We start from the raw sequence: 13,758 nt of genomic DNA, 5'->3' as shown, positions 1-13,758 counted from the left end.
TTAACAACATCAAATATTGTATGAAATTATCCTGTATCAGACTCTCCTTTGAGAAGTGGCAAAATATTTTATGAGTATTACTTTGTTTAAAATAACCCGTTCAATTCTAAGGCTCATTTTGTTCATATTTTCAGTTTTAAAAATCCCTTTTCCTCTACTATTCAACCAATTCTGGTTAATATCAGGGACAATAAAGTTTAAAAAATATTAGACTTATGTGCTATATGAGCACATTCAAAGACTAAAATTTTGAGGTATTTTGATAATAGCTAAATAGCATGAGCTAAATATAAATATTCACAGATGAAAAGTTTTGACAAATTTTTCTTTCCTCAGGAACTAGGATTTAGAATAACCATAAATTAAAGGAATCTTCTAAGTATTTTTATCATATATATATAAATAGCAAGAGAAATATTTTCAGTTTTTAAAAAAGGGATAAAAGTGATAAAATAGGAAAAGGAGGAATAATGCTAATACATTTGACTTTACTTACCTTGCAAGTGTTCTACTGTCCTGTTAGAACAAACCACTGACTGTTACAAAAGTAACATTAGTTACATCATATTGTATTAGGTGGAATATGCTAATTTCTCTCTTGTAAAACAGTCTGGAGGTGGATAGTCCACACCACTTAATGGCGTTTCTTCAACGAGGTTGTACAGCAACCAGGATCCTTCTGTTACTTTCTTCCACAATGGTGTGCTGCCTCCTCTTCAGGGTCCAAGATGGCTGACTACCAGATCCACATTCCAAGCAACAAGATGGAGAAAGGGGCAAATAAATGGTCATGCCATTTTAATGACACAAATCATTGCCCCTCACATTCCATTGTCCAGAACACAGTCATACCTGCACAGGAGACTGGGAAATGTAGTCTTTATTCTAGGAGGCATACCCAATTGAAAAATCAAAAGTTCTATCATTATGCAAAAAGGAAAGAATGGATATTGAGGGAAAATTGGTGCTGTCTGCACATCTCTTATTTAGATATTTGTATAGAAATTCAAACTTGAAAATAATTCTACTGGGAATATGACAGGAATGACTAGCTGACAAATACCAACTATTCTGGGTTTTTGTTTATGAAGGATTAGTTTCCTTCCTTTGTTCATCCAAAAGCAATGAAATGCAAAACATTACCTGAATGAGTTCCAAGCTATGTTTTATTGGTATAAAACCAAAATAAGATGATGTAATACTCTGGTCTACCAGTTAGCTATATAGACCTAGGTGGAAAAAAAAGATTTTTAAGGAAAAAAGAAAAATGTTTTACTTATGATAAAACACTGATTAGTCTTGTCAATTTATCTGACCAAAACAAAAATAGTTCTTTAATTTTTATCAAATAAGTAAAAAGTCAGTAATAATATTGTAACTTCTGAAAAAATTCATAAAACTGAAAGGCAGAGAAAAATTTCTCAAACCATCAGTATATTTTTCTCCTTTATTAAAAGGGAGAAAGGCCGGGCGCGGTGGCTCAAGCCTGTAATCCCAGCACTTTGGGAGGCCGAGACGGGCGGATCACAAGGTCAAGAGATCGAGACTATCCTGGCTAACACGGTGAAACCCCGTCTCTACTAAAAATACAAAAAACTAGCCGGGCGAGGTGGCGGGCGCCTGTAGTCCCAGCTACTCCGGAGGCTGAGGCAGAATGGCGTAAACCCGGGAGGCGGAGCTTGCAGTGAGCTGAGATCCGGCCACTGCACTCCAGCCCGGGCGACAGAGCGAGACTCCGTCTCAAAAAAAAAAAAAAAAAAAAAAAAAGGAGAAAAAAGGTCTTCATGATTCTGCTAAAAGACATCAGCTAACAACACAAGGGGTAGTCAGGGAATGTCTTAAATCTCTGTCCTACTGATGAATCCCCTTCTGCTCTTCCTATGCGGGAAGACTATTTAAGGTCACGTCACACAGCAGCTACACGATTTGGTGCAACACAACTATAATCAGTTTGCTTGTGCCTGATGCAAAAGCTCTCAACTCCTAGTCTGTGTTATGTCCAAAGTTGTCCTTCATCTAATATATTAAAAACTACCCTCGTCATCTTAGAGCATCAATCAAAGCTACAAAAAAGATATATCTAAAGTTATTTTTGTTTGAAATACACATAGCCCAAGTTTCCATTTTCTGAAAAAGGCAGAACCAGAAAGTTATATATTATGAAAGCCACTTTAATTATTATTTAGATGACCCCAGATGTATGAGTGCCATTATTGTTGTATAGCTATGAAACAGATCATCATCTTTTACCTCATTACATTTCCTCAATATAAAGTTCCCAGTGACTATCCGATCACACCCAATTTCTCCATTTCCAAAGAAGCCGAATAGGGGAACACTAGGAAAAAACTTTCTGAACGCATCAGCCTCAACATTCCCCTTGGCTCTGTAATACTGAAAGCCCCTGCCAACGCATGCAAACATGAAGCCAATGGTGTTCTGCTCTGGAATGTTGGCCGCTTTGAGGCGCTGCATTGCAGCCTCGGCAGTCTTCTCATCACTGACGTCCTCGTTGAGGAGCACAGTGGCACTCTGGATTCGGTGTCCACTAAATGACAGTCCAACCACACCTGCGGCATCAATATCCAGAGGGTTCCTGGAAAATTTAGAAAAGTGGCAATATCTCATGAAACATTAAAATTTTTAAGTACAGAAGCAAAATCCTCCTGATTCACTGATGGGAGGCTGCTGCCTTTAGCAGCCTGTGGTTAATCTGAGGCTCACCCTCACAGATGAGTAAAATACGGTCAAAAATCAAACTATTAAAATAGATCAAGAGAAGCCACCATTTTTTTCAGTCACAAATACAAAGGGGCAATGCACATCCATAACAATTTCTGAAACCCATATTCAGTTATTAGAAGGGACAGTTTCCTTACCTTTCTGACTTCCTTAAAAGGAATCTTATAATTTTATTAATATACACAAAGATATCCATTAAACGAAGCCTTCTGCTATTATTTACATTGTTAACATCTTTCCCCCCACTTCAGCTGTCAAATTCTGAAAGACATATATTAAAAATATAATAATGGAGGGTGATTTTATTTTTTTGGAGATAGGGTTCTCTGTTAGCTAGGCTGAAGTGCAGTGGCACAGTCATAGCTCACTGCAGCCTCAAACTCCTGGGATAAAGCAATCCTCCTGCCTGAGTCTCTCAAGCAGCTGGGGCTACAGACACATGCCACCACACCTGGCTAATCTGTAAACATTTTGTGGAGATAGGGTCTCACTATGTTGCGCAGGCTGGTCTCAAACTCCTGAACTCAAGCAATCCTCCTGCCTCAGCCTCCCAAAGTTCTGGGATTACAGGCATGAGCCACTGTACCCAGTCTTAGAGGATAATTTTAAAAACCTATTAACTCTAGAAGTTTTAGCTTTATGTCTAGTCCACTAGAAAATATGTTATTTTTTGTCTTGTTTATTGCTTTGAGTCTAGAATTCAGCTTAATTTGATGGTAAAAACTCATGTTTTGTTTTTGTATTTGCCTGGTTTTTTTAAAAAATGAAATATCCTTAAAAAAGAAAATACAACATTGATAAAAGTTATAAAGCATATAATATAGTGAACATCCACTAGGGGAGAAACAAGTATGTTACATTTCTATCATGCTTCCAACATCTGAATCTATAAAATGGGCAAGATTCACTGGATTACTGAGAAACTAAGACGCAAAAAGGTTAAGTGACTAAGGTAATAAGGCTAGCTAGTAGTAAAACGAGTTTGTGAGGGGCAAAATCTATCTTCTGAAGTACTCTGCTGCTTTTAAAACTTTATCACATTTCCTCTTTGGTACAGAATTGTTAATACACATTGTCAATCTTGCCTCAAAGAATTATTCACCTTCCTTTTGGGCACTGGATCAGTTGGGTTATCTGGACTTTATTAAAATGGAGCACTCATTTACTCAACGGTTTCTCTTAACCACTGACAGAGTATGAAGACCACATTAAAATTAATGGGTCATATGAAAAGTAATGATTGGGGTGGAGGGTGTTTCTCATACTAGGTATAAAAAGTAGATGATATACAAATTGCTGTACTAACAAGCTAGCGCCTCAGATGTTTTAAGTCCGAGTGAGATACCTGCATTTCAAAGGTAAACTGTATGTTGAATCACCATTGCCCTATCGGTATACAATTTAAAAGTTAATAGCAAAGATACAGGAAAAATTAGGCAAGAGGGGAAATAACTTAGATAGTCACCAAGAATTCGGTGTATGTATGCACAAAATCCAGTGTTTGATATTCTACTGCCTGGGATTCAACGTACTTGGCTTTCCTCTTTTCCTCCTTCCTGGCAGTCCAGGGACCTCAACTTTAGCTATTTTCCCAGATCTAGCTCACAGAGACTACCAGAAGAGAGAGTATAACTAGGATGACTTACATAATTCTTACAGATACTGATCTCCCAGTCTGTCCCCAAGTCACCACTCTAGGATGCAAATATTAAACAGAGTGGGAAACAAATACTAGTGTTTACAAGCATTGAGGGTGGGGTAGGGTCTCATTTTCCTGCTGGAAACAAATGACATTTATGTCCACCTAATGGTTTCAAACTCAAAATGATATGTACTTTCATTCAAGATGGAAAGGAAGTAATGGCTCCCAAGACAGAAGAGCAAATATTTTTATCTTTGAAAGCAAAAGCCTTAGTAACAAAAATCAAAGATCCATAATTTTTGAGCTTGAAAAAGCCTTTCAAAAGATCTAATACAGAATTTCCAAAAACCAGTAGGACTTGCAAGATGCTCTGTGGAAAAAAAGGTTTTGTGACCTTTTTTGTGACAGATTTGGGAACTGTCACAGGTAATACTATTCCCCTTCCAGATTTCCAATGCACTGGGCATATTAGAAGCTCTGAGAAGTTTTGCATAAAGATACACTTGAACCATGTGTTTCCTTTAAAAGAGGAAACTAGAGAGGAGGTGACACATTGAGGTCACAGAGAGTACCACATTTGTCAAAGGAAAGATCAACAGGCAATGTCAAAATAAATTTTAAGGAGAATGTGAGTCCAACTAAGAAGTTCTTAAAGGACAATATATATAAAAATGTAATTATTCAACTGTAAGCAGAATTATGTTGAGTAAGCCCCTTAGCCAATGTCTACTACAAAATGGAATGAACTATTATCTTAGCAATTCTTTAAATGTGGTTTTTAAATTGTTAACCCCAAAGTGACAAAACCTGGGACCATTTCCCCTCATTCACAGAGGAAATCAGACACACACAAGACATACTTTTCAGAAGTCAGTGATGACAGGTTGTCCACCTGGCCTCCAGCCAAGATGATATTCATATCACTGAAAGTGCTGACTACTTGCTGCAGATAATTACTGGCTCCCACCTTACAGCAATTATAACCAAAGACAAGAACCACACGAAGTTCAGGGTTATCTAAAAGACCTGCAGAGAAATGAAGAGCAAGAGTTAAAGACAGCCTTAAAACAAATTATTTTATACATGTTGCAAAATGAAATGTTACTGTTAATAACTTGCATTCCTCCTTAAGGGCAATTTAGTGGCTTAAGCTATGAAATTTTCCATTTTTTAAATCTTATTTTATATCCTCTTCTATCTCTGTATCACGTTTTTCATTTCTTACAAACATTATGCAAACTCTTTATAATTTTTTTCTATTAAAAAAACCAAATGACTATTTGTATTAATAAATAATACAATGAACACAAATAACGAAGCAGCTATGTACTGAGCAGCAATCCTTGGTGCACCAAGGTGCAAGCTGGCTCCCGGTAGGGAACAAAAGAGAACACTGGTTTACACAGAGCTGCGCTAACAGCAGTGAGAATTTACAGACGTTTTATTTTTTAAAGGAGAGAAAAGGCGCTAACCACCTATAGTGTGGTGAACAGTGCCCCCTGCCCACGCAAAAGGTATGTCCACATCCAATCTCTGGAACCTATGCATGTGAGCTTATTTGGTAAAAGGATCTATTTTAAATTTAATTTTTTTTTTTTTTTTTTGGTAGAGATGGGTTCTCGATATGTCAGTCAGTAAGGATCTTGAGATTAAATCATCTGGCTTATCCAGGTGGACTCTAAATCCAATGACAGTGTCCTCATAATAAAAGATATACAAAAGGAGAGACAAAGAAGAAAAGGCAGGGTGACCACAGAAGCAGAAACTGGAGCGGCAGGAAGAGAAAAAGACTCTCCCCTAGAGCCTCCCGAGGTAGCACTACCCCTACTGCCATCTCAGTTTCAGACTTCCGGCCTCCTGAACTGTGCAGAATAAACTTCTCATTCTATGCCACCAAATGTGGGGTACTTTGTTACAGCAGCCTAGGAAACTACTACATCACTGAAATACAGGCTTTATTCACCTCCTCCAGGGAAGCAGGTGAGAGTAAAGGCGAATTAGTGTTTGAAAGTTCCTTCCAAAGCAGGAAAATGTTAAATTCTGTGACACAGGAACTAAAAGCTGCTACCACTAAGAGGCGGCAGAGTGTAACAGAGACAGCCTACTCCCTCTGCCCACAGCTCCCAGGTTTCACTGGAGCCTCTGGGCAGCTTGTTTATAGACTATCAATTTGATTTTTTTTTTTTTAACTTTTAAGTTCAGGGATACATGTGCAGGTTTGTTACATAGGCAAACGTGTATCATGGGGGTTTGTTGTGCAGATTATTTCATCACCTCAGTAATAAGCCCATTCTCCATCAGTTACGTTTCCTGATCCTCTCCTTCCTCCCACCCTCCACCCTCTGGTAGGCCCCAGTGTCTGTTGTGCCCCTCTTTGTGTCCATGCGTTCTCATCATTTAGCTCCCACTTATAAATGAGAACGTGTAATATTTGGTTTTCTGTTTCTGTGTTAGTTTGCTAATGATAATGGCCTCCAGCTCCATCCATGTCCCTGCAAAAGACATGATCTCATTCTTTTTTATGGCTGCATAGTAGTCCATGGTGTATATGTACCACATTGTCTTTATCCAGTTTATCACTGATGGGCATTCAGGTTGATTCCATGTCTTTGCTATTGTGAATAGTGCTGCAATGAACATACATGTGCATGTGTCTTTATAATAGAATAATTTATATTCCTTTGAATATATACCCAGTAATAGGATTGCTGGGTCAAATGGTATTTCTGTCTTTAGGTCTTTGAAGAATCACCACACTGTCTTCCACAATGGCTGAACTAATTTACACTCCCACCGACAGTGTATAAGTGTTCCTTTTTTTCCACAAACTCACCAGCATCTGTTATTTTTTGACTTTTTAATAGCCATTCTGCCTAGTGTGGGATGGAATCTCATTGTGGTTTTGATTTGCATTTCTCTAATGATCAGTGATGTGGAGCTTTTTTTCATGATTGTTGGCCATATATATGTCTGCTGCCAGCATTACCAAACAGAGGTGCTTTGGGACAGGAAAATGAATCCAATACCTAACACACTTGTGTTTCCATTTGATTTGACCACATGACTTCCACCTTGACAGACCTAAGGTGGTTACCAGAGAGGACAGTTACTTAAGGAAACAAAGGGTATGCAGATGCGTGAATGACCAATTACTAACACCAAATAATGACCTATTCTGGGAAACTGCCTCTGGTCCATTTCCAATTCTCTGTACAGTAAATTACTGTCTTGGACAGTAAAAAGAATACTGCTTTCATGACATCATATACCCCAAACCATTGCTAAAGGGTCTTTTTTCCCCTATAGACTAGCCCACGAAATTTTGAGAGAATATGTTTTCTTCATTAGAACAAAGTTTCAGAGTTGGGAGAGGCCTATGAGATCAAGTCTAGAGTTTTATTTTACAAACAAGGACTACCAATGCCAGAGAAGTGACTACTACCCCAGGACAATATATTGACAGACTCTACATTAAAACCCACATCTCCTGACACTCGGGGCTTTAGCTTTTAGAAACCTCATGGCTTCTAAATCTCAACCTTTCCTACTGTTTTCTAAGCTCTAGATGCTCTTTTACAATTGTCCACTGAACATCCTACCTGAATATTCTAAAGGCAACCACTCCCATTCATTTAACAAACACATACCCAATGTAAAAAAAAAAAAAAAAAATCTCAGGACCTCCAAACTCCTTATGCCAAAGGGAAAGTTAAGCCTAGAGGCTGAGTCAAGCGAAGCACCATCCTCTCTCCAAATTAATATTGCTACTTCACAACCCTGTGTCAGAGCATCATACATTAGCCAGACCCAACCCCTCATACACCCCCAACCACTCCACCAGGAAAGGCAAAAGGCTTTAGTCATCTCCAGATGACTGCTCCCACAAATCATTCATAAGGAAAATCTTTGCTGGCCTCAAAACCTTTAAGATGTACATCCTCCCATAACACAAGGACATGTCAATTGTAACTTTAGGTCTGCAATCTGTTCAATTCCACACTGATAATGTCCATTACAAGCTTACCTTCCCAGATGCTGCACAAAAACAAGAGATCAGTAATGTGTCCACCTACTTGAGACGTCTGCATAACTGGTTCTTCCTTTCTTCAAAAGGTTCACCTTATCTTATGTAAAATGTAGATTTACTGAGCACTAACTAAAGTCTCACAGGAACGTGACCATTCACCTCATGCCTATCCTTCTCCATCCTTCCTTCTCTCCTTTAAAAACATGTATTGAAAACCTTTTCAGAGTACACGGCCACTCGTTTGTGCCTAGTGTTTTTCCCGGATACACTCTCAACCTCTGGCTCAGTAAACCTTGAATGACTGAGATTCTTGCCTCAGTCACACATTCCAGTTAACACCATCTTCTCCAGTGGTGTTCTTTCAACATCTTCTCTAGTGGGTTTGTTCTCAGCTAATGGAACACTTCCCCCTCCCAATACACAACCCTAGAAAGTAAAATCACTTTCCCCTACCCCAACTTAGAGAACAAACCCACCTTAACCAAGGCTGTCTGTCTGATAGAGCAAAAGGCTCTGTATTTAACCAACAGACTACCTGTGCTACTGGTAAATAAGAGAGGGAAGGTACAACTCCAACTCCTTGACACTCAAAACTCAAAGGCCTAAAATATGAGGGAAGAGTAGGGAGCAATGCCAATTTTTCCTGAAACGTTCTGGGTTCCCCCCAATTCATAGGTAAAGGATCATCAAGGACCCAATGTTCTGGGCCACCTGCCATAGAATCTGACTTCAGATTTTATTCTAGAATTTTCCAAAAGTTGATACATTAGTAGGAACTTACCACAACCATTAAACACAATTCCAGAAAAGTATTTATAAGGCACTTTAAATAGTGTAACCTCCCGGTGAACCTTTCAAGATGATAAACTGCTTATAAAATGTAAACTCAGGTAACAATAAATTGGCCTGCCATGTAGGATTGCCAACTATAATCAAGTTAGCTACTGCAGTTGTCCACCAAGAGATGTCTTTGGTTTTGGAATAGTATGAAACTGTTCTTTCCAGCAATAATCTTTAAGGTAAATTTAGCAAAGAATTACCCCATCCTCTTAGGAATTTTTCATCCATCAAGCCCCCACCCTCCTCCTTGGCTAAAAATCCCCACCTGTGGTTGGTGCATTTGGAGTTGAGCCTGATCTCTCTCCCCTAATGCAAAACTCCATCACAGTGGTCTCCCGAACAAAGTCTGCCTCACTGTCTTGAATAGATGTCAGCACTGCTTTTTCTTTAACACTAGCTTCCTGTCACTTCTGCTTTCTCAAGGGCTGGGCAACTTCAAAGGCAGAACAAGTTCAATCCCTTGAGTTTCAGCACTGATTCTCTCTGCTTCACACCTGGTACTGCCTATGACCCCTCAAGACTCTTTATGACGTCTTCAGTTAATTTTAAAACTTTGTCCTACTTCAAATTTTTTTGGAATCTGACAAGTCATTAAAGTCCATTTTTACCCTGCTTGGTGGCTGGCAGAATTCAAGAGGAGTAGTTAAAGGATCAAAAAGCAGGGAGCAGAAAGAACCTGAACAATCTACAAGCTAGATCACCAGATCACCAATCTCACAATGAACACTAGTACAGATCACTGTTCTAAGTATGTTATAGAAATTAACTTATTTAGGCTGGGCATGGTGGCTCACGCCTGTAATCCCAACACTTTGGGAGGCCGAGGCAGGTGGATCACCTGAGGTTGGGAGTTCAAGAACAGCCTGACCAACATGGAGAAACCCCTTCTCTACTAAAAATAAAAAAAATTAGCCGAGCATGGTTGCCCATGCTTGTAATCCCAGCTAGTCAGGAGGCTGAGGCAGGAGAATCACTTGAATCCAGGAGGCAGAGGTTGCAGTGAACAGAGATCGTGCCATTGCACTCCAGCCTGGGCAACAAGAGCGAAACTCCGTCTCAAAAACAAAAACAAAACAACAACAACAACAAAAGAAATTAACTTATTTAATGCCTGTAACAACCTGTTACGTATTGTTTTACTCCTAAAAAGTCTGTGAGGATTCAATACTGTCAAAATTCACATTTAACATGCAAATTATATCCATATTACAGAACCTAAATCAGACCAGACCAAAGTAAAATTAAATACACACCCCAGAACTGGCTGCCAGAAACAACTGTGCCTACTGAGCTACGGAAAACACAGGACACTTCCAATCCTCTCCTTCAAAGAGCAAAGGCAACTGGATTCTTCAGAACTTCCTCTCTTGACCCTACAATGTAAAAAACCAACAGGAAAGCTTTTCTAATGGGAATCTCCACAAATGAAACTGAAACCCAGAAAATCACTGTGCCCCAAAAGGCAATGTTACAGGTTTGTGCTTCACCTAGAAGAAAGTCAGAAGGATATTTGTGAAAGGAAAAGAGAGGGAGGATCCCAGGTGTGAGTCAACTGTTTGCTATACAACTAACCATCTCAAGCATTCTCAAAGGAGCAAAAAGGTTCTGACTCTCAAGCTGAAGCCCATCTTGCCAACACAGAGCAGTGCTAGGGCTGCTTTCTCAAGCTCTCCTGTCTCTGGTACAGACAGGTAGAGCCGCCAGGCACTGCTCTGAGTCTACAGACCCTTCCCTGGATTACATGAAGGTTCAGAGGAAGAAGTGCATGACCACTGCCAGGGAAGGAAGCTTCTCTCCTCTCTATTGCAGCTGAGGCTTTCAGATTGTGCTTTGGTGGGCAAAGGGTTCCAAAGATGCCTCCAGTGTAGGTGGAGGAGAATGAGCAACCTCGGTTCAAGGTCTAACATGCTCCCTTCACCCTTCAACCTAGAGGCTCTGCTTTTATCTGCTTTATTTTTATGTTGACATCCCATGTAAGACTGTACAAATGAACTGTTTAAAACAAAAGCTAAGAAATGGCTCAAGGAGAACCTTACTGAGTAGTCTCAATAAAGCCTTTGCATTAGCAGAAGGGAGGGATGTCAAAACAATATTACAGCAGTACCAACCCTGGACAATCAACAAGCACTACTGAGCCTCCTCCCCGGCCCTCCTCCTCAAATCACTGAAGCTAGTCCCTTTTGCGTCAATTATCATTAATTACCTGATGATTCCCAGATTAGTATCTTTCCTCTAGGCCATTCTCTAGAGCTCCAGTCCAATATATCCAACTGTCTATAATCAATATCTCCATCTCAAATTCTAAACACGTCCAAAACAGAACTGATAATCTGATCCTCCAACCTGCACCTTCAAGTCTTCTTCACCTTAGTCAATGGTACTACACAGCTGCACTAGCCACAAACCCGCATGACATCACTGCCACCTCCCTCTTCTCAACACCCAACATCTCATCAGTCACCACATCCTGTCCATTCAGCCCCAAACTTCATCTTGAATCCATCCACTTCTCTTCAACTCCACTCACCACTGCCCTGCTCCAAGCTGCCATATCCTCTTTCCTTAACCACTACAACAGTAAAATGTTTCTCCTGCATCTACTTTTTTTAAAAAATTATTTTAACTGAAAAATTTTAAAAGCATATATTTATCATGTACAACATGGTGTTCTGAAATATATACATACACTACTGAATGGCTAAATCAAGTTAATCCTGCATCCACTCTTGTACTCCAAAATGATCACCACACCATAGCAAGACTGGTATTTTCAAAAGATCTATCAAATTATGCCACTCCTGTGTTTAGAAACCTGGCTTCCTGCTGCACTTCCCTCAAATATTTTTGATCTGTGGTTAGCTGAATCCATGAATGCAGAACCCATGGATATGGAAGGCCAACTCTACCTAAAATTAGGACACAAGATAGCAAGTGAAAGAACGGAGATGGTCATTTTAAGCTGGGCAAAGCTTCAATTTCCAGAAGAAAATGATGCCTTGGAATAAGTCAAAACTGTTGACATCAAGCAGCTCAGGAAAGGACACCTATAAGAAAGTTTCACAGAGCACAATAATTCTGGGGTTGTTTTTCATTCCAGTTTTCTCATTCCTATACTTGGCACTATAATGCAAATATGATCTAACAAATACAACAATTTTATCACAAAAGGGTTTCTTCTGCTCAAGATTTTGGCTCTTTCTTATAAACTGACAAAACTAGGGTCCTGGCTTCAACCAGTGCTACATATCAGGGCCTCATCAAAGATTCCCAGGACGCTCGGGGGGACAGAGGACACAGTACTGCCCAGGAAAAAGCCATGTCACCTCTCTGGACAAAAAAGGCAGCACACGAAAGGTTTGGCCACATGACCTTTAGCAGCAACACTGAATAAAAAGCCAAAACAAGCATCTCTAATGGGGTTTGATTTTTCCCAACTTCTTCTCCCAATCCCGCTCCTCCTGTCCCAGTGTTCCTATTTCTGGTCTCTGCACCACCATCACCCCTGTCTCCTAGGATCAAAACTCAAAAGTAATTACTGAGGCACCAGTTTCCCTTCTCTTTCATATCTAATCATTTGTTAATTTCCTCCAATTCATTCCCTACTCCTCATGCCCTAGTGTTATTTCTTGCCTGGACTCTAAAATGGTCTCCCGCTTCCAGTGTCTCCCCACACAGGAGGGCCATATTCACCTCTGCTCAATGACATCTGAGTAACAGTTATTTACTGTGTATAGGAACTAAGCCCAGGCTCTTCAGCCTGGCCTCAATGCGTCCCACCCTTTGTTCCCATGACTTCCCTGCACATAACCTTTGCTTGCAAAATGATTACTATTTCTCCGACATGCTCTGGGATTTCCTGGCTCTGTGCCTGTGTTTCTGTACTCCTTCAGTCAGTGATATTATTCATCCGTATCTCTCATATGCTTCCTGTCCTTCAAGGGCTTAAAATCCACCTGCTCCAGGAAGACTCCTTGATCCCTCCCACTGGCAGAACCCCTAGAGCAATCTACCCTTTCTGCTCTCACAGCACACCTCACATACTTGGGTTATGATTATACAGTCAAGCGACACATAACACTTTGGTCAAGGACAGCCAGGCGTGGTGACACGCACAGTAAGCATATGCAACAGTGGCGCCAGAAGATTAATAGAGCTACAAAATTCCTATTGCCTAATGTGTAGCACAACGCATTACTCAAATGTCTGTGGTGATGCTGTTGTAAACACGCCTATTGCAGTGCCAATCATATAAAAGTATAGCACATACAATCATGTACAATGCATCCTACTTGATGACAATGAATGTTACTGGCTTATGATTTACTATCCTATACTTTTTATTGTAATTTTAGAGGTTACCCCTCCTCATGGGGAGGGGGGAGGGGGGAGGGATTGCATTGGGAGTTAACCTGATGTAAATGACGAGTTGATGGGTGCTGACGAGTTGATGGGTGCAGCACAGCAACATGGCACAAGTATACATATGTAACAAACCTGCACGTTATGC

At 40.0% G+C, this 13,758-nt stretch overlaps 1 protein-coding gene across 2 annotated transcripts in view; it reads right to left on the bottom strand.

Annotated features, from left to right (window-relative positions):
- Positions 1 to 2,154: 2,154 nt before the first annotated feature.
- The window catches only part of FBXO22 (F-box protein 22), a 30,295-nt gene continuing 18,691 nt past the window's right edge, over positions 2,155 to 13,758 (bottom strand). For both annotated transcript variants that reach the window (XM_011982663.1, XM_011982664.1), the window contains 2 exons: positions 5,245 to 5,410; positions 2,155 to 2,596 (listed from right to left, as the gene is read on the bottom strand). In XM_011982663.1, coding sequence (XP_011838053.1) covers positions 2,179 to 2,596; positions 5,245 to 5,410 — 584 coding nt within the window. In that variant the 3' untranslated portion in view covers positions 2,155 to 2,178. The remainder of the gene's footprint in view (positions 2,597 to 5,244; positions 5,411 to 13,758) is intronic.

The sequence above is a fragment of the Mandrillus leucophaeus genome, unplaced genomic scaffold (assembly GCF_000951045.1).
Source record: "Mandrillus leucophaeus isolate KB7577 unplaced genomic scaffold, Mleu.le_1.0 Scaffold241, whole genome shotgun sequence".
In the NCBI taxonomy this organism is placed as follows: domain Eukaryota; kingdom Metazoa; phylum Chordata; class Mammalia; order Primates; family Cercopithecidae; genus Mandrillus; species Mandrillus leucophaeus.
The sequence above is the reverse complement of the archived record's forward strand: the minus strand, read 5'-3'. Positions and strand labels throughout refer to the sequence as shown.